The 21,902-nt window shown below is 55.7% G+C and overlaps 7 protein-coding genes across 7 annotated transcripts; 3 read left to right on the top strand and 4 right to left on the bottom strand.

Moving 5' to 3' along the window:
* Positions 1–1,346: 1,346 nt before the first annotated feature.
* On the top strand, positions 1,347–2,511 carry P884DRAFT_267657 (uncharacterized protein; the record flags this gene model as incomplete). The annotated part of the gene is made up of 2 exons (XM_069442129.1): positions 1,347–1,548; positions 1,901–2,511. The coding sequence occupies 2 exons, from the start codon at positions 1,347–1,349 to the stop codon at positions 2,509–2,511; spliced, it is 813 nt and encodes a 270-aa protein (XP_069300187.1).
* A 2,193-nt stretch (positions 2,512–4,704) lies between these two features.
* On the bottom strand, positions 4,705–5,380 carry P884DRAFT_267656 (uncharacterized protein; the record flags this gene model as incomplete). The annotated part of the gene is made up of 3 exons (XM_069442128.1): positions 4,705–4,720; positions 4,818–5,069; positions 5,232–5,380. The coding sequence occupies 3 exons, from the start codon at positions 5,378–5,380 to the stop codon at positions 4,705–4,707; spliced, it is 417 nt and encodes a 138-aa protein (XP_069300186.1).
* Positions 5,381–5,613: 233 nt separating this feature from the next.
* On the bottom strand, positions 5,614–7,429 carry P884DRAFT_267655 (uncharacterized protein; the record flags this gene model as incomplete). Its single annotated transcript, XM_069442127.1, has 5 exons — positions 5,614–5,848; positions 6,108–6,296; positions 6,467–6,699; positions 7,026–7,116; positions 7,188–7,429. The coding sequence occupies 5 exons, from the start codon at positions 7,427–7,429 to the stop codon at positions 5,614–5,616; spliced, it is 990 nt and encodes a 329-aa protein (XP_069300185.1).
* Positions 7,430–7,702: 273 nt separating this feature from the next.
* P884DRAFT_218642 (uncharacterized protein) lies at positions 7,703–9,469 on the bottom strand. The gene is made up of 3 exons (XM_069439383.1): positions 9,174–9,469; positions 8,241–8,918; positions 7,703–8,177 (listed from the first exon to the last, which is right to left on the bottom strand). The coding sequence occupies exons 1-3, from the start codon at positions 9,326–9,328 to the stop codon at positions 8,156–8,158; spliced, it is 855 nt and encodes a 284-aa protein (XP_069300184.1). The 5' UTR covers positions 9,329–9,469; the 3' UTR covers positions 7,703–8,155.
* A 1,808-nt stretch (positions 9,470–11,277) lies between these two features.
* On the top strand, positions 11,278–12,771 carry P884DRAFT_297594 (uncharacterized protein; the record flags this gene model as incomplete). Its single annotated transcript, XM_069444532.1, has 2 exons — positions 11,278–11,346; positions 11,419–12,771. The coding sequence occupies 2 exons, from the start codon at positions 11,278–11,280 to the stop codon at positions 12,769–12,771; spliced, it is 1,422 nt and encodes a 473-aa protein (XP_069300183.1).
* A 2,024-nt stretch (positions 12,772–14,795) lies between these two features.
* P884DRAFT_275580 (uncharacterized protein) lies at positions 14,796–15,686 on the top strand (the record flags this gene model as incomplete). The annotated part of the gene is made up of 2 exons (XM_069442862.1): positions 14,796–15,422; positions 15,465–15,686. The coding sequence occupies 2 exons, from the start codon at positions 14,796–14,798 to the stop codon at positions 15,684–15,686; spliced, it is 849 nt and encodes a 282-aa protein (XP_069300182.1).
* Positions 15,687–17,252: 1,566 nt separating this feature from the next.
* On the bottom strand, positions 17,253–19,992 carry P884DRAFT_97083 (uncharacterized protein). The gene is made up of 2 exons (XM_069446206.1): positions 19,364–19,992; positions 17,253–19,300 (listed from the first exon to the last, which is right to left on the bottom strand). Exons 1-2 carry the CDS (start codon positions 19,861–19,863, stop codon positions 17,359–17,361), a joined length of 2,442 nt encoding a protein of 813 aa, XP_069300181.1. The 5' UTR covers positions 19,864–19,992; the 3' UTR covers positions 17,253–17,358.
* Positions 19,993–21,902: the final 1,910 nt, after the last annotated feature.

The following is a 21,902-nucleotide window of genomic DNA, read 5'->3' as shown; positions in this document are numbered from 1 at the left end:
CATTACTAAGGGGGAAGGGGGAAGGAACAAGCTCCAGCTGTTCAGCTAGCTGCAGTGTGGGACACTCACGTAACAAGCCCGCAACGTCCACACCACTGTGAAAGCAGCACCCAACTATGTCTGAGCGACATCATCTCCCAATGGGTAATGCGCAGCCATTCATTGGAGTCCACGAGAAGTCTCGGAAGAAAAGGGGGGAAGAGTAAGGGGTCAGGGTTAGGGTGTGACTAGCCCCTGAGCTTTGTAAACAAACCTCCCTTTTGACAGTTAACCGTGTGGAACATCAATTGATAATAACAGACAGCCATGAATGTAAAAGAGAACAAATACTCAGACACGTTCACTACCAAAAGAAGAGACTGCACTAGCTCATCTGTCCTTCTCACTAGATGAGGGTGAGAAGGACAGTCAATTTTGTTGAGCGTGGTTGGCCGGTGTGGTGCCAGAAGGGGTTACCTACCCCTGAACCGGCCTCGTCTGGATGACCGTCCAGAGTCTGGAGAGTACCTACAGGGAAACTATAACCCCTTTTTTTCTCTGGATCACGTCGTCGATGCGGCCCGCAGCATCTTCAGCATCACTTTCTCGGGCTCATCGCCGAGAAGATTCACACCAGGCTCGGCGCCCCTCGGCGTGTGCCTTCCTCGGCATGATTAGGGCACAACAGCCCCGATGCCCTCGCAGCTTATTTGATTCCATTTTCCTCGGAGTGAATGAGGCCAGCCATCAAACACAACAAAATAACCTGGGGCACCTTCCCGTCGTGTGATTGAAGGCGGAGCTGTACCCTCCACTGCCCTCTTTCTGACTTCGCTTTTAGCTCCCCACACATTGAAAATTAACCTTCTTCTTCCTCAGTTTTCCTTTTCCTCTCCTCCCAATCACTTCCTCTTCAGTGCCTTCTCTCTTCTCCCGCTCGTGTCACCACAACCTTTCAAAGCTTCCCGCAAGACAGCGACGTCGGGCACCACTCGAACCTAGAGTAAGTTGAACGGTGCTTCCCTCAAAGGCTCTATTGTCTCCGCGGATTGACGGCGTTGGCGGCATCATTCTGCTTCGAGCGGTTGTCCGATCGGCGTTGGACATCCCCCCAACCTCGAAGCAAGCCATCGCTGACACGGGTGTCACACAGTCCATTAGAGCGAGCTGTACAGGCCACATTCTGCCGTTTTGCTGGTAAGTTGCGGTAACCCGTACTCGCGTATTTTCCGACTTTCATGTATATCTTTTTTTTCTGGGGGGACGAACTAGATGCCTCCATAAAAAGCAGTGGTTGATTCACTGTCACACACGGATCCCGGCGTGTCAGAAAACCTGGCTGACCAGCAAGCAGAATCCAGATCAACATGCCTCGCCCTTCCAAGACCGCGACGGCTGCCGACCCTGCCAGCGAGGGCCAGGCCGGGGCTGTTGCCGGCCCTACCATCAACGGGATCGTTCCCACCCAGCTCGAGACCAAGTTTGCCTTCGCGCTGGTCAGCCAGTTCAAGTCCAAGCCGGACGTTGACTGGGATCAAGTTGCTACCATCATGGGCATGTCCAAGAAAAGTGAGTCTCCTTTTTGCCTTGAAGCTCGTTTCTGTATTTCTTCTCGGCTGCGCATCAGAATGGGAGAGTGGTGCTCGCTGCGAAACCAAAAAAAAAAAAAAAAAAAAAAAAAAAAAAAAAAAAAAAACTCTCACCTTGGCTGAAGAACATGGAGGAGAGTCTAGACCCTCTGGGCCAGCTGGTCTGGGTTTTAATGGCCATCACCATCATATTATTTTCTTTTGGTCTTCCCAAGCTGTTCAGCCCGCACCCGCTTGGCTTCGTCAACTCAGTCCCACAATTCTTGTCTCACGGATGTTGAGGGAGCCGCCCTTGCTGACTCTCTTTACTCACCGCCCCCTCCCAAAAACAGGTGCTATCGAGCGCTGGCGCCTCATGCGCAACAAGTTCGGTATCACCTTCAACGACGAGGCCGGCGACGGCGCAGCTGAGACTCCCCGTTCCGCCCGCAAGGGCAGAAAGACCAGCGTCGCCGCCACCCCCAAGGCAGCCAAGGACGACGGCGAGGAGGAGGAGAGCAAGGAGGACCAGGAGGCAGCCCCCTTCACTCCCGCCAAGCGCGGCCGCAAGCCCGCCGGCGCTGGCAAGAAGACGCCGACGCCCGGCTCGGCCGCCGGTAGGAAGCGCCGCGCGGACCCCGCCGCAGCCGCCACCACCTCCGGCGCCGCGGCCGCTGGCTCGCTCGGCGATCACGGCGGCAATGACGGCGTCAAGGACAAGGGCGCGGGCGGGGACGATACGGAGGAGCAGGAGGGCCCCACTACGACGGCCTCCCCGAGCAAGAAGATCAAGGCCGGCAAGAAGAAGGCGGCGGCTGCTCCTGCCACTCCCGCTGCCACCCCTCCTGCTGCCACTTCCACTGCTGCTCCTGCCGGCGCCCAGGAGGGCCAGGCGTCTTCGCCTCTCTCCTCGGTCCCTGGCATGACTGCGGATGAGGGCTCGGGCGATGAGATGGAGATGTAGACGGCCTCCTTCTTTGTGCCGATCTGAGGTCATTTTTCTTTCTTCTCTGGGTTCGGTTGCGGCTCGCTTTCTTTCCTCTTGAGTTTTTTTTTTTTTTTTCCTTTCTTCTCTCCTGTCCGATCAACTCAAGCATCTTCCAAGGATGATGTTCTGGCGGTAGGATGGAGGGAGATTTTTCGCTCTGCTTGCTTGCTTGTCTGCGAGGGCTTGCCTGGGCCTCTCCGTCCTCGTTTGTTTCCTCCCCACGTTAGGCTTTAGGGTCTGTCACTGGACTTGGGAAGAATCTGGCTCTGGATTGATTTTTAGGTCTGGAAAGAGACTGGAAGCCTTGATTGGGTGTGAGGAGACAAAAATATGAAAGGATTGGAGCGGTAAATCTGGGCGGTCAGGTTGGCGTTAGGGGATTAGGTCAGCTTCCTTGTCCACTCAAGGCATCATCAATTTACGGGTGGGCAAGACCCGATGCTCATCTCGGTGCCATTTTTTTCAGAGGTGATTCCTGATGTCAAGAATGAGCTCCTGGCTTTCCTTGCGTGTGATAATGCTTGTTCGCTACCACCAATGTGAAGATATCACACGACCATGGTGCAGCGGTCATGCTAACCTACGGATTGTCCATGATGGTTGCTGCAGTGAGGGCGGACTTGGCGTTTGGCAGTGGCCAGACGCCAGGTCCTTCCTCTCAAGCTGCGAAATGCCAGCACTACACTAGTTAGTCCAAATTGAGAGCTCGATAGAGCCAACAAAAACTTCATTGCACGGCATTAGTTCAATACGGACATGCGCGGAACGTGTGTTTATATATTCATATTCTTCAAGATTCGTAGATTCTTAGGTTACCACTTGCTTGATGATGCGGGCATTACGGACAAAGGTAATGATAGGAAACGTAGTGTTCGATGACTTCTGACATTGTTCGGAATATATTCCTGGCACTGCTCTCGAGAAAGATATAGACAATCAACTATCAGTGCCTCTACACGTATTGCTTGTATCCTCGGTCGGGTATATAGAGATAATGGTCTGCGCGTTGCGCGCGTGTCAGATGGTCATCTGATATTGTGTGCTCAAGTTTTCTTAAGCTTTCCTGACATCTGGCCAGTAGGAATATCAGTGTCAATGACATCGCCCAAGTCAGGCAGCTGCATTGGGCACAACAAGCTTGGGACAGTGTCGAAGATTATCGGGTTTCTTGGAAGTCGTGGATCAACTGGTGAGCACCCGAAGCCCCGAGGCAAGACGAGATATGCTACTACCGTAGCCCCCTTCAGACAGCCTTTGGCACGGTCACCCAATCACCGTACTCTCCATCAAATTCCTTCGTGTTGATGCTCAGAACGTCCCATTCATCAGCGGTAATAGACCCAGGCAGACGAGGCAAGCCTTTCGCTAGAGTTGCGCTCAGAGAGAGCGATAGACAGCAGAAGAGAGGAGACAGGGAAACAAAGAGCGAGACTGACCCGTGCCCACAGACACAGCCCACCTCCAGGTAGTAGCAAAGCCAGACGTTGAGAGAGAGAAGTCCTTCCGATGTCCCGAATCATGACCCAGCAGATACCGATCCGTCTAAATCCCTTCAACTCCTCCGAAGAGTGAGCGCGTTTTCACAATCGAATCCCCCCCCCCCAACCCCCAATAGGCCATTTCGGAATGTCACAGAAAGTTCTTCCTTCCACCCATCAAGCTGCTGTGACCGATTACGAGTGCCATATCTCCAGCCATGAAGCCCTAACCTCAGATCCCTCTGGATGAACATTTTCCGTTCTCCGCGAAGAAGGTCGCCGTGATGTGCTCAGAGTAGACGAATAAGAGATGTTGGTGCAGACCGCAATGGTGACGTGGCGTAAATCAGCGAGGCTTGTCGAGAGAAAAAAAAAAACGAAGAAAAGAGGAAGGCGCTGAAGTCTTGAGCCCGCGAGGTCGAGACACCTCACATTGCCGAACCGCGCGAAAGCGAAACACCAGCTGCTGTCCGCCCGAGAGGAGGCAAGAGGAGAAGATAGCGGCTAGAATGCACCGGAAGAACAGGAGGGAGAGAGACACGGCGAGCAACAACCTCGAGTTCCTGGCAGTGCTGATTTCCCTGCGCCAACCGTGAGAATGCTTCAAGCCAGGCCAGCACTCTCTTCGTTCCTCGGTAACTCGAGCGAGTGCCGGCATTGGTCGCGATCGCGCGTGGTCAAAAAAAAGGACTTAGACGTAGCCGGTGCTGCAGACGAGTTAACCCGAGTCGGCGAGGCTATGTTTCACGGAAAACGAGAACAATAAAAAAAAGGAGAAATGAGGAAAACAGAATGTAAACTTACCCGTCCGACTCCTCGGACTTGACGCCAGGCTCTTCCTTAAGCTTCTTGACGCGAGCGGGCTTGACGTCTCCCTCTTCGTCGCTGACCGCGACCGGCTTGCGCTTGGAGCCGGAGCCGGGCTCCTTCTTCACGCCGGCCGCCGCGTTCTTCTTGCGGCCGCCCGGGGTCTTGGGGGTCGAGGAGCCCTCGCGGTTGGCACCACCGCCGCCTGCGGCCTTTTCCTCCTTGCGGCGGAGCTTCTGGAGATGCTGGCTGTTGTGGAGGAAAAAAAAAAGAGAACCGTTAGCAGAATGTTCTAACCGATAGGATCACAGAGCGATGATAGATAAGAATGAATAAATGAAGGGGAAAAAAAAGAAGAAGGGACGAGCGAGATGATGGGAGAAGAATGAAAAAAAATTGCGCGGGCAGTACGTGATGGCTTTGACGGTACAGGAATAGCCGAAGCTGTGCATGCGGGCCATGACACCGCGCAATTGCTCCTGCGACGGCTGGAGCTCTTGCATGATGGCCGTCAGCAGGTCATGGTCGGCGCGGTGGTCCCAAGTCATGCGTTCGGCCATCTTGACTAGTCGCTGAGGTTCGGCCGGTTTTTTTTTTTTTTCTTTTATGAGGGTAGCGGTTTCCGGGAGATCTTGAGGGGGAGCGAAAGAGGAAGAAGAGAATCAAATCCGACGAGAACAGGAGGAAATGCGGGATTCTTGGAAGAGAAGAGAGGAAAGGGAAGAAAAAGTGAGAAAGGAGGCACTGGCGCGGGTCCTGACGAGGGAGGGAAGATTTGTGAGGGAGAGAGGCATTACATGGCAGCGCTCGCTGTGTAGCAATAGCCCTTCTTCGCGACTCTCTCCAGGATAGCATCCCACTGGGCCGGCTGAGGGGGAGCCTCGGCCATGACGGCCTGGAGGAGCGCCAGGTGCGCATCGTGATCCCACACTGTCGGCTGCTGCTTCGACATGGCGACAGAGTGCTCTCGGGGCGGTAGCAAGAGCCAAGGGGTGAACGGGTGCTGCTGGCAAAGGATGGTCGTGGTGCTCGAGAAAGAGAGAAAAAGGAAGAAAAAGTGCAGAGAGAAATGATGTTGATGGGTCTGCGGAATTTCGGAGTGCCTGTGAGGGGAAAATTGGGGGAAGCGAAGAGTGGGATGAGAAAGGAGTGGGAAGAGGGGGAGAAGCAACGGCCGGAAAGAATACCGAGTAGCCGGCCCCGGAAGAAAGAAGAAGAAGAAGGAGGAGGAGGAGGAGGAGGAGGAGAAGAGAGGAGGGAAAGGTCTCGTCCGAATTTTCGACGTACACTAGAGCGCCCTCGCTGAACGTGTAGCCCTTGGGGCGTAAAGAAGCCACGACGGCTGACCAGTCACTTCCGTTGGGCTTCATATGCTCGATCAGCGCCAGAAGCACGGCCTCATGCGTCTCAGCGTCCCAGTTTTGGAGCGTGCGGGGCATTGTGACTGTGATGTCTGTGGCCTTGTGGGTGGTGTGACTGGATGAAGCAGTAATGTCGGAGAGTGCTGGTTTGTAGAATGAATGAGGTCAAGGAAGAGAGCGAGGATGAGGTTGGTGGGATACTCTGGAGAGGAAGAGCAAAGGGAGACTGACTGCCTGGGTAATCAAGGAAGGAAAAAGGAGACCCGCCCAAAGACGATGTCATACCGGAGCACTTGCTCGTGGATGACAACCGGCAGGCAGATGTCGTTTATGAAATTGGCGAGCAGAGAGATGCATCCGAACCCGACCAGAACGTACCGGATCGCATTCCAGCCCATATCATGGCCTTTCTCCCGCATGATCCTGACGATGTCTCCCTGCTGCTCTTTGTTGATGGGAGGATGGACCTGCATGATGGCCTCAAAGAGGTCCTCCCTGATATCTTCCCACTTTGGCATCTTTGCAAGCGAGAGAGAGAGCGGACCTGGTGACGAAATGCTGAGGTGGAAGATCTGCGGTGATGGTTGGTGATGGATGATGATGGATGGTGCAGGATTTGAAGTCGACGCTTTGATTTGTAGAAGGGTTTCTGGGCAGTTGAAAGAACAGGAAGAGCAAAAGAGATGCAAAAGAGAACAAAAGCCGCCGGCTTCAATGCGTCTCAATGCGCCTTAATCCCATCTAGACTCCAGCTCTTCCCCTGCACTTGCTCCCCAACACTTGTATGGGACAAGAGGAGAGAAAGGGGAGGGAATACCCAGGCTACTAGCAACGAACGACGGACCTGGAAAGTCACACCAGTCACCTCCAGAGACCACTGATCGTCAGGATCCTGGGCAGTGACCTGCCAGCCAAAGTTCCCAAGATGAAACCCGCTCGCACAAGGTGTGTGTAGAAGAATCGAATCTTCAACAAGGGATGTGAAGACGAAGAAGCGTCAACTTACCGCACGGCCTCCCACGTAAAGCTGAAACCACGGCCCTCCATGCCGGATGTGATTTGATCCTTGTGCTTGGAGATGGAAATAGAGCCGTTGTCTGTGACGATGTCCATCATGGTGCAAAGAAGGGCCATGTGAGTCTCCTCGGTCCACCTCGTCTGGAAGGGCTTGCCGGCAGTGTCATGCCGCTTGTCGTCGTCGACGGCATAGGCCGGCTCGTTCATGTTGACGACGTTGTCCTTCGACATTGCTACGACTCGACTTTGTCGACGTGATGGGGCACTTCTTGGATGTTGTCGTTGTTACTGTTTGTGATGCTGGTCGTGCAGATGATTAGCAGTGCGAAGTGCGAAATATTTGGTGAAGAAAGGCAGAAGGAGGGTAGACGTGAGAATCGAGAAGGTTGCTGGGCTAATCCAGCAGTCGATTCTCCGTGAGAGGTAAGCTGTGCGGAACTCGACGACCTTGGATTCGTAACGGGCGCCGGCCTGCCGCCGGCGAGGGGCAGTCTTCCGGAACCTCACGGAGTATAGGAGTTCCATTGCTGACATGGCGATCTTCTGAAAATGACCTTGATAAAGGCTCAGCCAGGCAAGAGACAACACTGGACAGGAGCCATGGGACAACCAACCCCAGGCCCCTTGGGAATTAATTTACAACAAAGGCCAAAGACGAAGAGGGTGAAAAAGACTGCACTTGGCAGTAAGTGCTTTGATCCCTTCCCCCCCCCACCCCTATCTTCCTCCGACATAGACCCAAAGGCAGGTAGACAATGAAGAGACCTGACAAACCGGCGCTAAAGAAACCGGTCTTGGAAAAAGCGCCATCTTACTTTTGCTGCCACGGAGGCAACACAGCCAACGCCTCGACAATTGCCGAACACCAGACAGAGAACCCCCGAGCATCCTCCTCTCGAGAAGAGATTGCAGCCTAGGGACAAAAAAAAGGACCATCAAATCAGAACGAGTAGGAGGTCAAGCATCGCCATATGAATACCTGGTTTGGACGTTAGCCAAGAACACGAGAGACATAAGAGGGTTTGGGAGAAAAGAAACTCACTCGGTCGTGTATTCGCCCGGCGTTGTCGGGTTGTTGTGACTGGCAAGGGCATTAAGCACTGCTTCGTCCTCAAGCGTGGGTTCCTGGCTGTCGTCGAGCCTCTGCCGCTTTGCCGCGTGCTCCTCTTCCGGCTCTCCGCCCAAGCTGGGGTCAACAGCGAGTTCCTCATGAGCAGCCATTTGAACCTGTGGGGCAACTCCTGGGTTGGTTTGAGGCGGGGGCGGTTGAGCTTGACCTTGGGCTTGGGGCAGTCCCTGTGAATCAGGAGCATTCGCCATGACAGGTGTACCTGAGGGTCCGGGGACCGTGGAGGCAGGCGTGGGAGGCGCAGGGGAAACACCAGGGAGGCCAGTAAACTGGGAGTGGACGGGGAGCCCGTGGCTCATGTTCTGGATGGGAGTAGTTCCAGGCACAAGCGCAGGAGCCCCAGAAGGAGTCCCGGGCGCGCCAGGAGGAGCACCGCCTGCCGCTGTTCCTCCTGGATGGACCCCGGAGGCCGGTGCGCCAGGTGGTACTGAAGCAGCAGCATCAGCGGCAGGTTGCTTCCGCGGTCGTCCTCTGCCCGGCCCAGGTCGTCGCGTGATGGGGTTTAGCGTGGGATCAATCTTCCTCGGGTTATCTCCGGCAACGCCATTCTCTGCTTTGGCCTGGGCGCGACGGAGGCCTTGAAAGTGTTGGCTACGCAGGGGTCAGCGGAGCATCTTGAGTGAGATGGGACAGGAGGAAGTGCGAGACGTCACGGTGGTCGGCGATGGACGGCGATGTGGCAAGAAACAAGCATTGCAATGAACGCAGAGAGCCACACATAACATCCATCGGACTCGAGGATACCGAAACACAAAACGACACAAATTTGTAACGAAACCGGAGCAGTGACTTGTGGATACAATACTTGGATTTGAGGCTAGCAACACTGCGCAACAGTACACTTACCGGCAGCCTTCATTGGTGAAGCCGTAGCCCAACGACCGCATGTGGTTGCCAATCGTGACCCATTCTGTGCCGCTGATGACGCCAATATTCTTGACCGACAATATGGTGAAGAAGAGGTCCTTATCGGCCCGGTCGTTCCAGTTCTTGTTCATCATTTTGGCAGGGTAGCGCGGGCGAATCAAACCGGCTTATTGTTCACGCGCTGTGTCAGAGTGGATAAGACGTAACAGCTGGAAATTGCTAACGACTGCTAAGGAGAGATGGAAGTTTAGTCGGGCGGGGGCGAGGAGCTTAAACAAGGCGAACACGGTTCGACCAGTTCAGCTGTGTGCCGAGAGCGAAGCGACTGGCTGGTTAGGTGGAGCAGCCCGACCTCGAGACCCAATGAGCGCTGGGATTACTTGTTGGGAAGCATTGTTGCCTGAGGCCTTACAAGGTGGGTACTTTTGATGAGCTGTCAGATGATCTCGCGCCAATATCGCGACATCGGGCCCACAGTGGTAATGATGACGCGCTGTTTGCCTCGACGCTTCACAACCTTCTCTTTTGGGTCGACGGTCTAACGCGTCTTTCGTTCTATCACGGGGGGCCAACCAATTGAGCAAACATGTTGGATAGGCGGCTTTGCCTTTGATCACTCAGGCTGACTTGATGACACCAGGCGTCTGATTTGGAAAAGCAATTGTCTGTGCCGCCGAGTTCAAAACCGAGGATGGGTGGCCAGTGCTGGAGTAAGAGATTTCGAGTGGGTGCATTCTGCACTGACCGCCGATTGTAAGGCAGCCAACAGACGAAGGGCCTTTCGTTGCAGGCATGTAAATTCCTTCCGCTCAATACCCAAGACATCTGCAGCGCCGAATAAGCATCCTCAGGTCGTCGAAGTGATGGGGGAGAACAAATAGATGAAGCCTCGTCTTCGCCCACCAATTGCCTACGAGTACCTGTAGTCTCAATGCTGGTCAAGTGATTCACAGCTGTGACGCAGAAAGAGGGGGGTTACTGCGTCCATTGCCTTGCTGATACGCTTCCTTTCCCGGTCTGTTCCGTGAGCAAAGTCGAAGATGTCTTTCACGCTGCCCGGTTGCCCTGCCAAAGCACTTTTGCTTTGTTTGCTTCCGCCATCAGTCATTTGCTCGATAAAGCCGGAGATCGGGCTCGACGGGAGACGATGCAATTCGTCAGCCATCGCAGTCAGCCCCTGCAGGTGTGTGTGGTGCAAGCTGGGGTACCTGTCGCGGTGGGTGACCATTGTCCTCGGCCGGGGACAAGGATCTGCATGTCTAGCAACCACTTTACGCGGAACTGCCGCGGTGGCGCGTCACCCAAGCCCCTCCCAATGCACCTCTATCACCGAGTTTTCAATGGCCGGCCTGCTTTCTTTTGTTGAATTGCCCCCGCCCCATTAGCAATGGCCAGGCAACCACTCCATTGCGGGAGCAGCATTGGCAGAAAACGCAGGAGCGCTCGATCCGGGTGGATCAAAGGCAAGGTTCCAAGACAGATTGGAACAGGTACGCTGCCTCAGGTTTAAGTTTGAAGGTTGACCAAGAAATCCATCCCAGGGAAGAAGACCTTCCCATCGGCGCTTTTGCCCGATCGCGGCAGCTCTCCTGCATGCACCTTTCTCCTCATTTGGCGATGGCTTTTCTTTCCTTCTGCGTTGTTTGACCGGAAAAGAGAGGACAGACAATCGCTTGGGTCTGGCTTTCAGTGGTCAAGGGACTGCTGCGCAGATAATGATCCCTTTCTTCCAGGCCGCGCAGCCCTCTCCCACCTAAAAGCCGGGTCTGACCCCCCAACTAAGCCTGGAGCAACCTTTTTGATGGTAAAACAGGCATAAAGTCCGCCAGCCTCACCACTCATTACAGTGACTCACTTCTCCACACTCGAACCGTAGGTTTCGCCTGGCAGTGACCCTCGCCACAGTTCCTCCTGGTAGCGGTCAAGCCTCGTCGTTCCAGTTCATATTGAGCCGACCGGGCCGCTCCCCTCACTCCCGCTTTTTCTCTTCTCTCCCGTCCTTGGCTGTGTCGGCTGGCCTTCGACCGCTCCTCTCCCCATCCTTTGGACAGATCGTGGCCCGGTCGCCAAGACCACCGCTCCCATGTCCAACAACGACAATGCGATGGCCCGCTTCCTGTTCGCAATCCTGCAGCAGAAATGCCTGAAGGATGTAAGTGAGCCGCAGATTCCGACCTAGGTTGTGGGGGGGGAGGAGTGACGTGACTGACCGTTCCCCTTCTAGATCGACTGGAACAAGGTGGCCCACAACCCGATTCTTGCCCAGGAGATCACCAACGGCCATGCCGCTCGCATGCGATACTCACGGTTCCGCGCCGCTATGCTAGGCCTGGAGCCGCAGCGCCGGAACCGCACTGCTAATTCCGGCAACAATAACAAGAACCGGGTGTCCAAAAAGAAGAAGGACGACGGCCCCAAGCCGAAGAAGGAAGACGACGAGAATGTCAAGAGCAGCGGCAGTGGGATTGGAAACATCAAGACTGAAAAAACGACGACGGGTGCCGCGGTGAAATCCGAGCGAAGGGGCAGTTCCCAAGAGTTACCCGGGCCCTCTCAGCCATCGGCACCGATGGCAACTCCAGTTATGATGAAGGCCGAGCCTGGCTTCGTCAACCCCTTCAACCAACACCAAAATCGCCTGCACCACGACTCGCTTCTTTCTAGCGGCTCGCCTCGGATCAAGCCGGAGAAATCCATGACTACGGCCTCCGCTAACCATAAGACTAACCCGGTGCCCGAGCCCCCTCCGTTCGGGATCCTCGGCACAGTAATTCCTACGACTTCCCCCTCGGTATCCTCCACCCTGTACATCGACGGCAGCCACCATCGGATGCAAGGGCGGCTCCCGACACCCTGCAGCGACTCCGACGGCACCATCGCCGGCATGCATGACTTTGTCTCGCACAGCCCGCCACCGGCCGAGCTGCTTCACCACAGCCAGCATCATTCGCACCCTATCCACCACCACCGCCACCACCACCACGTGGTAGGTGCCGGATCATCATCCCCGTTGTCCACATCTGGCCCCCATTCGTACGACTTCTCCCTGCACCAGTGCTGCGACATCTCACCAGGCAGTTTTCCCGGGTCATCATCATCGAGTCCCTGGCACTCCCAGCATCAACACCGCTCCCAGCATGGTCACGGTCCGTCGCAGGCGCAGATCCAGGCGCAGACCATGTTCTCGCCCGCCGCACCCGGCTTTGACCTGGGGCTCGGGCTCGGCCTCGGACTGACAACAGGCTCTTACGCCCTGGAAACGGGATTCAGAAATAACAGCAACATTAATGAAAACAACAACAATCCCATCTGTGGCAGCTATCATAACAACATACACCACCATCATCCTCTCTGCCACGATGAAGATGGACATCATCTGATGGATGATCCACTTGGTCTGCATGGTGTTGGTGGTGCCGGTCCAAATATGTTCGGAGAGAGAGCAATGGAGTCGGACGTGGCGGATGGGATGATCAGCCACACGGCTGCTGTCGCCGGCGTTGATGCCGATGCTGGTGGGACAGCGAGGGAAGTCAAGAGAGAGTGGGAAGGTGAGGAGGGCAAGTTCACGATTTGATGAGACGTCGCAGTTGTTGAGTTGCCACGATTACTGGCCCTCGCAGTCTGTTTGGTTATGGGGAAAACGAAACCGGATCTTTTTTATTGGGTCAGCCAGAGGGAGTTGTTCGGTTTGCTTATCACGTCGTCGTCATCCCCAGCGGCGTCGCTTCCTTCTATGTCTCCTACGACTGTTGCCCCCTTAACCTGCATGGGATCGCTTTTGGATCGCCTCTATGCGTGTTTGATCTGCAGTCGGTTGTATCTGGAGGAAACGGGACTTCGAGTTGTTGATGGCACAGCTGGACTTGGAGTGTAAAACATAGTAATAGATATGGCAAAGGCACGACTAACACACCGTGTCTTAAGTCTTGGTTAAGGGGCGGTATGCTTTACCGTGAGCGGGTGATATACTGGTCAGTAACCATGTCGCATCAGACCTGGAGCCCTTCTACTGATACTGAAGAGCTGCCATGACTTTCGAAGATTCAGCCCACCTGGGTTATTCATACATCGCTGCTGTAAATGAGCACCAAACCAATCAAAGTTAGACAGCTTGAACATGCCTAAGAGTGCCGTGTGCTACGAAAGTTTCGTGACGATCATCTCATTTTATTTTCTTCTTGCTCCAGAAACGCAGCTCGTCATCCCATGTGTCTCGTATATCAGTGCCTGATTTCAACGGACCCAACAGTTCTCCCTTTTCCTCCGAACCCTCCTCTATAGTCGGGCACTCTACAACTCAGGCCTACAACTACCATACTCCAGACCGGTCAAAAGAGAAAGAAGGCAAGCACGGTGAATAAATGGGAACTAATTTAATCCTCGCATTGCGCCGGTATCAGGAGCCCTATTAGGGCACGATATGTCTCTGGTTGTTCCCGATTCCTTCTCCCACTTTCTCTTTACATTTTTTTCCCGAAAAGACAGCAACACACAAGCCGCTGCCCATTCACAGATAAGACCGTCTCATATAGTACTACACTTTCCGACGAAGCCATCTTTGTGTTCATCACAACTCATAGTAAGTTTATCCCCGATGGACTCCTTGTTCCGACGGATCAACACCCAGCACATCACTTTTTTGTCGCCCTCCTTCCAACCGATAAGGCACTTCCACAGATAATTTCGTCGCTCTGTTCATTTTCGGGGGAGTGGTTCCGTCGTGTCAGTTACACGCACGTTAACTACAAGTCCGTCACTCAATCCCATCATCATCTAGGATTACCGTCCGTCTTTCAATTCTGCTTCTAGATTGCGCTACCGCTTTACAAGTTGGTGCTGTCTTTGAGTTTTCTGAGTCTTTCCTATGCCACACTTTTCTCTGTCTTTCCTCTTTGTCTTCCAAACATCCCGCTAATGACTTCAGCATTCGGCAGGCGCAGCCAACCGACAGTCAGTATTCTGTATCGACACAAGCTCTGGTGCATAGATTGACTCTGAACGACGGACTAGGAAGAAAGAAAGAAAAACCAAGATGCCACCGAAAGCAGGTGCCAAGGCAGCGACCGGCGTCAGCGACGGCAAGCAGCCCACTGCTCAAGAGGCTTACCTCTTCTACACCATCATCAAGAATATGAAGGGCAAGCCTGAGATTGACTGGGCCGCCGTCGCAGCTGACGCAGGTTACAAGACTGCTGAGACCGCCAAGGTGAGTTGACTTATGATTCGGTTGATTCCCCGGTTGAATCCCGGACCAAAGAGTCCCCTCCAGCGTCCTTAGTATCTATGAATAAAATAAAATAATAAAAAAAAAACATGTTCCCGAACTAACCCGCCTTTCCCTTTCTCCTCCAGGTCCGCTATGGCCAGATCAAGCGGAAGCTTGGGCTGGACAACTGGAACAATGGCAAAGCCAAAGATCCCACCAAGGACGAGGAGGCCGCCGGTGACGGCGGCGATGTCGAAACCCCGGCCAGCACCCGCACCAAGAAGTCTGCCACCACTCCAGGCACCGGCGCCGGCGTCAAGAAGCGCACCAGCGCCGCAAAGCGTACTCCCGGCAGCCGCTCGCGCAAGGCAAAGTCCGAGGCCATCATCAAGATGGAGGATGACGCCAACCAGGACACCGACGACGACGACGACGACGACAACGACGACGATGGAGACGAGCACATGCTCACGAACCAGGTCCCCGAGACCCCGACCAAGAAGAAGACCGGGCGCGTCGTCGGCAAGCGTACCAAGGCTGGCCCAGGCCGCAAGGACAACGAGACCACGGCCGGGCCCGCGGTCATGGACGAGTTCGTCAACTTCCCCGCCGTCCTGCCCGAGTCGGTCATCGAGCGCGAGGCCATCCTGGTTAACAACAACGGCGTCTGGACCGTCTCCCCGGTGCCCATCGACGTGCACGCGCAGTGGCTCGCCCGCCTGCCGGCCAGCCTCCAGACCCGCTTCTATCTCCAGGCCCACAGCACCACCACCGCCGCTCCCACTGCGGGCATTGCGTATAGCAGCCATGGCAACAATGTCACCGGCGAGGGAAACACCGCCAACGCCGGCTTCATCCTCCCTCACGCAATTGCGCCAGCGGGGGCGAGGGAGAACGAAGAGGAGGAGGAGGAGGAGGAGGAGGAGGAGGTTGACGACGCCGCCAACAACACCGCAGCCGAGCATCAGGAACGCCTTTCCAGCCTCCCCGGCATGGAGCCCATGGATTTGGGCGGCTACGTCGCACCCGACCAGCACAACGGCAGTGGCACCAACGACTAGGACAGTGCTGCCGCTGCCGCTGCCGCTGCCGCTGCCGTTGTCGGCGGCTGTGGTGGTGTCGGTCCCGACACCGTCGACTTGCACTCGATCCCGTGGCACCCGGGTTTCTTCGCAGAGCAGATGGCGCGCCGGGACGAGGAGCGCGATCGCGCGGTGCTGTTCGGCGGCGGTGACGGCCATGATCAGGACGAGGACGGAGTGGAGGGCCATGACGGTTACTGAACCGGCTGCTAAACCTCGCAATGCTCCCTCCTCCTTTTTCATTGTTTTTGTTGTTGCCTGCCTCGGTTGAGCTAGCGGGACAGGCGAGAGAGGGAAGGGAAAACGTTCTTTGACCAGGCGCGGACTGGCGGCGTTTTGCTTGTTCTTCTCTCCTGAATTGCTCGTTGGTTTGATTCCGGTGTTTCCTTTCCCTTCCTTCTCACCGGCCTTCTCCCCCGTTTTTTTTCTTTCTTTTACCCTTGTTTTCACCGGAGCATCGAGGGTCTGCGGAGGAGCGCTGTGCATCACTGTTGATGCTCGAACTCATTGCCACCCCCTTACTGCCTTGCATAGGATCTCGGGTGTGCATAGCAGGCGTGGTGGCAGGCGTGGTGTCGCATGGGCATGGACTTGGGCGTGACATAAGTTTGGCACTGGCATGGGCATACAGACACTCGGGCTATCGAGGTGTTTACGTGATCGGAATGCAGGCCGCGTTGGCGGGACTTGGCCTCAATAGAGAGGAATGCAGACGGGGGAGGTAAATAGGAAGGCTCTCACTGATGAATCACCATAACTGAGCATTCTCTGGCCAACGTGAACGGAAGAGTATGAGGATGACTTGCTGTGGCAACTATCAGCCGTCGCCCACCATCCACAATCGACCTTGCTCATGCCATCCCAACCCTCCTCACACCTTGTTCAGCAGGCCTGCATGCAAATAGCTAGGGCCATCAAAACCTTCAAAAATGCACTGAGCGGCCGGGAGGTCTGTCAGAAAACCACTTCCTTATATGCACATACAAGACGCCTTGTCGACTCGAGCGGGGCTTCTCAGAAGACAACCCATGAAACAGAATAGGAAATGGCAGCATTTGGCCCCCTACTTCCATGGGGACAAACTTCCGCCAGGTATCACTGACAAACGTATGATGAGACAGTAGCAAAAGGCAAACCACGAGAGCGCAAGAGAGCAGAGGGAAAAAAAAAAGGTAGAAAATCCACCAACACCAATGGTGTGCACAAGACGTTGTACAGTCCCCTCCCCATGACCATCCGCAAAACACAGTTATCGCCGTCCCGATCGATGGGACCGCCTGGTTTCAAACAAGGGAAGGAAAAAAAATCGGATCGCCTTGAACCCTTAAAACCCTCGACTGCTGTTATGAACGGCCCATTCAGCCATCAGGCTGCTTCCCTCGGTGTCGGCTCGAACAGCCTGATCAACCGAGGACGGGGAGAACACAAAATAGAGAGCTCATGAGGTATCGTCTGTTCCTCCTCTCGCCCGCCTGCTTCGCCCATCCAGAGCTAAAAGGTAGACACGAGATAGAAGGAAGCAGGAAAAGGAAAAAAGAAAATGACAAAAAGTGGTCCGGGTCCGTGAACGCCATCGCCTGCTGTCCCGCTGATTGCTGTGTACGCCTGCCTCCTGTCCTTTGGGTCTATTCCCATTACCTTTTCCTTTTTCCCTGCCGCTAGCAGGAAACTCAACGCTAAAATGATACAATGTGTCGACGACGCTCGGTGGATTTTCCTTGTGTTATGCGTTGTGACTTGATGATGACTCGTAGCCGGGTTTCGTGTGCGAGGGGAAGATGGGTCGGCGGCGGAGAGGTGATGTCGTGTCCAAGTAGGGGTCTGTCCTTAAGGGGAAGCGGTTGGAGGGCTTCCATATCCCATATCCAGCAAGTTAATACTTGGAACCGTTGGCCGGGTGCCTAGGTCTGTCCCGCTCCTTATCCCTGTCCCTGTCCCTGTCCCGCTCTCGCTCTCGCTCTCGCTCTCGATCACGATCACGCTCGCGATCGCGATCGCGATCTCGTTCGCGTTCTCGTTCTCGATCTCGATCTTTCTCGCGGTCACGGTAGCGGTCCCTGGCTCGTTCCTTATCCCTGTTCTTATTTTCTCTGTCCTTGTCCGGTACCTTCTCTCTCTCTCGTTCTCGATCCTTCCCACCCTTGACATTAACCTCGGGCTGCCAGCGCACCCCATCTTTCTCGGCCCACCGCCTCATAATGTCCAGCACGGCGGCGACGGCGTCGTCCACGGCCGTCCACGGCCCCATCACGACCCTCATCTTGGGCTCCTCCACGCGCTCGTACGTGGCGTTCGCGTCCCCCCACATGAGCGTCCGGTTTCGGTGATGCTTCGTCCAGCGGCCGAAGGTGGCCGCGGCGCCGGCCGGGTCGAGTGTGGCAAACGCGTTGCTGATCTGTTCGAGGCATAGAGCGTGCATCTGCATGGCGAGCGCCTTGAGAGCGCGGTTGGCCTGCACGCGGCCCCGGAGCTCGGCGAGGTGCGGGAGGAGCGACTCCCAGGCCGAGATCTCGCACACCTTGCGCTCGAGGATGCGTGACTGGTTGAGCGAGTCGAAGGCGACCATGTACGCGAGCACCATCTCGAAATGCAGCGCCGAGATGCGCCGCTCGTCGGCGGCTGCCGGGTTGACGCCGCGGTCGCGCATCATATCGTCCCGCGCATGCTTGAGCTTGCTGCCCAGGCGTGAGTACTCCGTGTGCCGGTCTTTGAAGTAGTCGACCTGGGCCAAGACCTTGGGGTCGAGAGGCTCCGAACGGGTCGGGGGTCTGTTATCAGACGTGCTCGGGGTGAGGCCAGTTGTGGCCGCGGGAGTGTTGCCCTGGGCCTGGGATTGGCTGGACGCCACCCGGGACATGGCTGGAGCGGCGTGTTTGAGCGGGGTTCTCGAGCCGGCCGGCCTCGCGGTTATCACGTCGGCGGAGATCTTGGGCCGCTTGGAGGCGGCGCTCTCCTGGGGGGCGTCCTCCGCTGGCCGCGGCCGCTTCTTGGCCGGCGGCGGAGCAGCTTCTGCACTCTCCGAGCGCTCCTTCTTGAGCGCATCCTTTGTTGACTTCGACGGGAGGCTCAGGAGTTCCTTGGCCCGCTTCGCATTGGCCTTCTTGAGCTTGAACGTGACGATTCTGGATGGCCTGGAAGGCCTCTCCTCCTCTTCAGCCGCGCGCCCAGGCGGAGCCGCCACTATTGTCTTCCTCGCACCGCTTGGCGAGTCGGAGGAGTGGCCGGACGACTGGCTAGACACCCCCTTCGAGGCAGTCGGCTTCCGGTCCCTGAGGGCCAGGATCTCTTCAATGACCGGGGGTAATGTCGGCGAGAGCAGTTCCGGTATCTTGAACCTCTTTGCTTTCTCCTTTTCCGGTTTTGATGCCTTCCCCGCTGTTTTGTGCTTCGGCATGTCCTCCGTCTCGGACTCGCCCTCGAACAGAGACGGGTGGAGGGGCGATAAGAGCTGCGGGAGAGCCGCCTTTATCGACTCGGGTTTCCGGGGTGTCGAAGTCCCACTGTCCGAGCGAGGCCTCGATCCGTTTACTTGAATCGTCGACTTCGGGGATGCCGTATGTTCTCGGTCCCTGTCGGCAGACAAGGGGGGTAAGCCGTTGACGGTAGGGTGTGAGGTCTCCGCCCTGATCTCTCTCGCTGGTTTCTCCGCCCCTTCCCGGCCGCGAGGGGTTCCTGGTTTGGCTGGCCTTGATTGCTCCGCCTTCGCCATGCCGACGTCGTTCTTGGTTCGTTTCCGAGGGGATGGTTCGCCGGATGCCTCTGCGGTCCGCTTACGGCTTTCTGGGTCTGGTTGCGGCTTCGTCTGGGATACCTTGCTTCTGCCGGGCGAGTTAGCAATTCGTGATGCGCCCCACGGTGCGGCAGTCTGTGCCGAGTACCTCTCCCCATTCACCTCCGCCCGCGGCTTCTCCGGGGCCGCGTTCGCCGGGCGTGGCGGCGCATGCGTTCTTTCGCCAGCCGTAACGCCATCCTTTAAAGGCAGCGACCTCGCCGTTACCGCGCCGTTCGTCCTTGACTCTGTCCTCGTTGGCAACCCATTCTCCACAGGCGATGCCGACTTTTTCCTGTTCTGATAGTCCATCAAAGACAGCTTCTTCTTGGGCTCGCCCTTGGCGAGGGCCTTGACAGGCATCGGGGGCGGCGGCGGCGGCGTTTCGTCGCTGATCTCAAAGGCGGCACGGGTGGTGAGAATGCCTCGCTGCGCAGCCGATATGTACGTCATGTACTGCAGCGAACTGCTCGGGCCGCTGAAGGTCCACGCGTCCGGTCTGGGAAAGCGGCGGTCGAAGGACAATGAGAGATGGTGCGGGCTTTCTGGGAGTATTTGCTGGGCAACGTCGTGTGCATTTTCCTCCGCTCCATCCATCCTTCCTTTCATCAATTTGACATTGGATCTGTGAGTGCGAGAGAGATGCGTGTCCGGCGTCCGTCCTTTGGTAGCAAATGTGCAGGCAGGAGATGCGGCCTAGAACTCTGCGATACAGCGCGGTGCGGGGGGCAGCTCCGTGACGGGAGGTTTGGGTTGACCGAGGCGTGGGCGGTGGGTGTTAATGTAGGAAACGCAGCAACTGGCGGGCGGGTTCGGTCGAAGAGGCGAACAGGCGTCTCGAAAATCGGCCGCAGCTCACTCTGCTACAGAACCCGCGCATTAGCACCTGCATAAGGAGGAGGTATGTATGTACAGTACAGCGCCTGGAGAATGCGTCGCTCGCCGCCACAGTCTTGCTCCAGCGACCGAAGGGCCAGATGCCCTTCGAGAGGCCGTCAACAGGCCAATTGGGCCACGCGCAAGACCCGCGATGTATGACTCGGCGGCGGCCGGTGCGAGGTGTATCACGTACGTACCCAAGCTAGGCACGGGATGCCCGCCGCAGACAAGCTTCTTCCAAGCCGCGGCGCGCAGCTAAAGCGGCGGCGAAGCGTTGCAACCTCCGGCGTCGCAATGCTAGGAATGCCCAGGCTGAACCGTGCTTATCCCAACCTCCTAACAGTGACGGTATTGTCGCCGGTGGGACACGGGGGCATCTCTCGGGGTGGAGCCGGCCGTGTCGTGGGTAGTGCGCCGGCTGTCGAGGGTCTGGAGGACAATCGGCAGATGGAAAGCGAAGAATGATCGGGTTCGGGGATCGGGTCGAGCTGCGATATGCCGCGAGCCCGCTCGTTGGTTGGGGATCCGAAGACGCAGTATCCGGGAGGGGTGATATGACGGGGTCGTGTTTGGGTGGGTGTGCGCAGGATGCCGAGGGTGGGATTCCGGGCGCAAACAGTGGAGAGGAACAAGGTGGGCGGAGCTTGGTCTGGTCTGGGTCCCCGGACGGAGGATAGCATTGCGCCAGAGGTGGGTCCACCGAGTGATGATCGGTCTGCCGATTTGCTTGGCTCGACGACAAGTGGCACACGGCCCTCCCATGATTCGTTTTGTTGGCATGATTGGGTTTGATCCATCTCTTTCTTCTGCCCTTTTCTTTGCTTTGTGACCAGTGGGAAGCCTTTATTCGCCGTGCCTTGACCCAAATCAGCTACTCTGCACGATATTCCACGTTCAGCTACTCAAGGCCATCTAAAAAAAACAAAAAAAAATATACGAAGTGGTCTCTTAGCTACATAGTCACCCACACATCAGACAAGGTGGGCTACAAGCACTCACGAGTGAGGCTCCGTCTTGGCAATCGTCAACGCAAGACATAGCCAACGCTCCGGATGACACAGCACACTAGTGTAGGTTCTTGAGCAAGGAAAAATGCTAGGAACAGGAGTCCATCTCTGCGCCGCCATTTAAGCATTGTACCAGCCGCCAATATTTTAATGGGTTGTTAAGATGCCTATGCAATGTATACTGTGGTAGCGAGCCAAAGTTTCACCCCCTGTCCAGGTACCGACAGGGGTCTCACCGATAATCCTCTCAGGTCACTCCTACCTATTTTTCCTAGCAATTGGCCTAACAAAATTCTTCTATAGACTTCTCGGAAATCCAAAGATACCACGTAATATAGACTCCCCCTATACAAAACATCTTACTAACGAGGATAAGCTCCGTATTTATACTCTTTACTATGATGCTAAGAAAGGTCTATCCGAGATTATAGCCCTGACAGGCTTTACAAAGATACAAATCCGAGGCGTTATTCGCTCTAAAATAATAATAGTTACGAAACGCTCTGGCCGGCCACGTTCCCTAACCGAAGAAGAAGAAAAAGAACTTATTACATTTATTACCGGATCTCGTAAGGGGAGAAGAATGCCTTTTCTTCAACTATCAATAACTCTTTTCGAGAACCAATATAGAGTCTGGGTAATTAAGAAAGCACTTTACCGTCTTAGCTTCTGACGTTATATTGCCCGGATGAAGCCTCCTATTTCTAAAAAGAACCGACAACTTCGATTAGCCTAGGCACGAGAACATCTTAACTAGACCTC

This window comes from Thermothelomyces heterothallicus (genome assembly GCF_042370625.1).
Source record: "Thermothelomyces heterothallicus CBS 202.75 unplaced genomic scaffold P884_scaffold_4, whole genome shotgun sequence".
In the NCBI taxonomy this organism is placed as follows: domain Eukaryota; kingdom Fungi; phylum Ascomycota; class Sordariomycetes; order Sordariales; family Chaetomiaceae; genus Thermothelomyces; species Thermothelomyces heterothallicus.
Note: the sequence above shows the minus strand (reverse complement) of the source record. Positions and strands in the feature narration are given on the sequence as shown.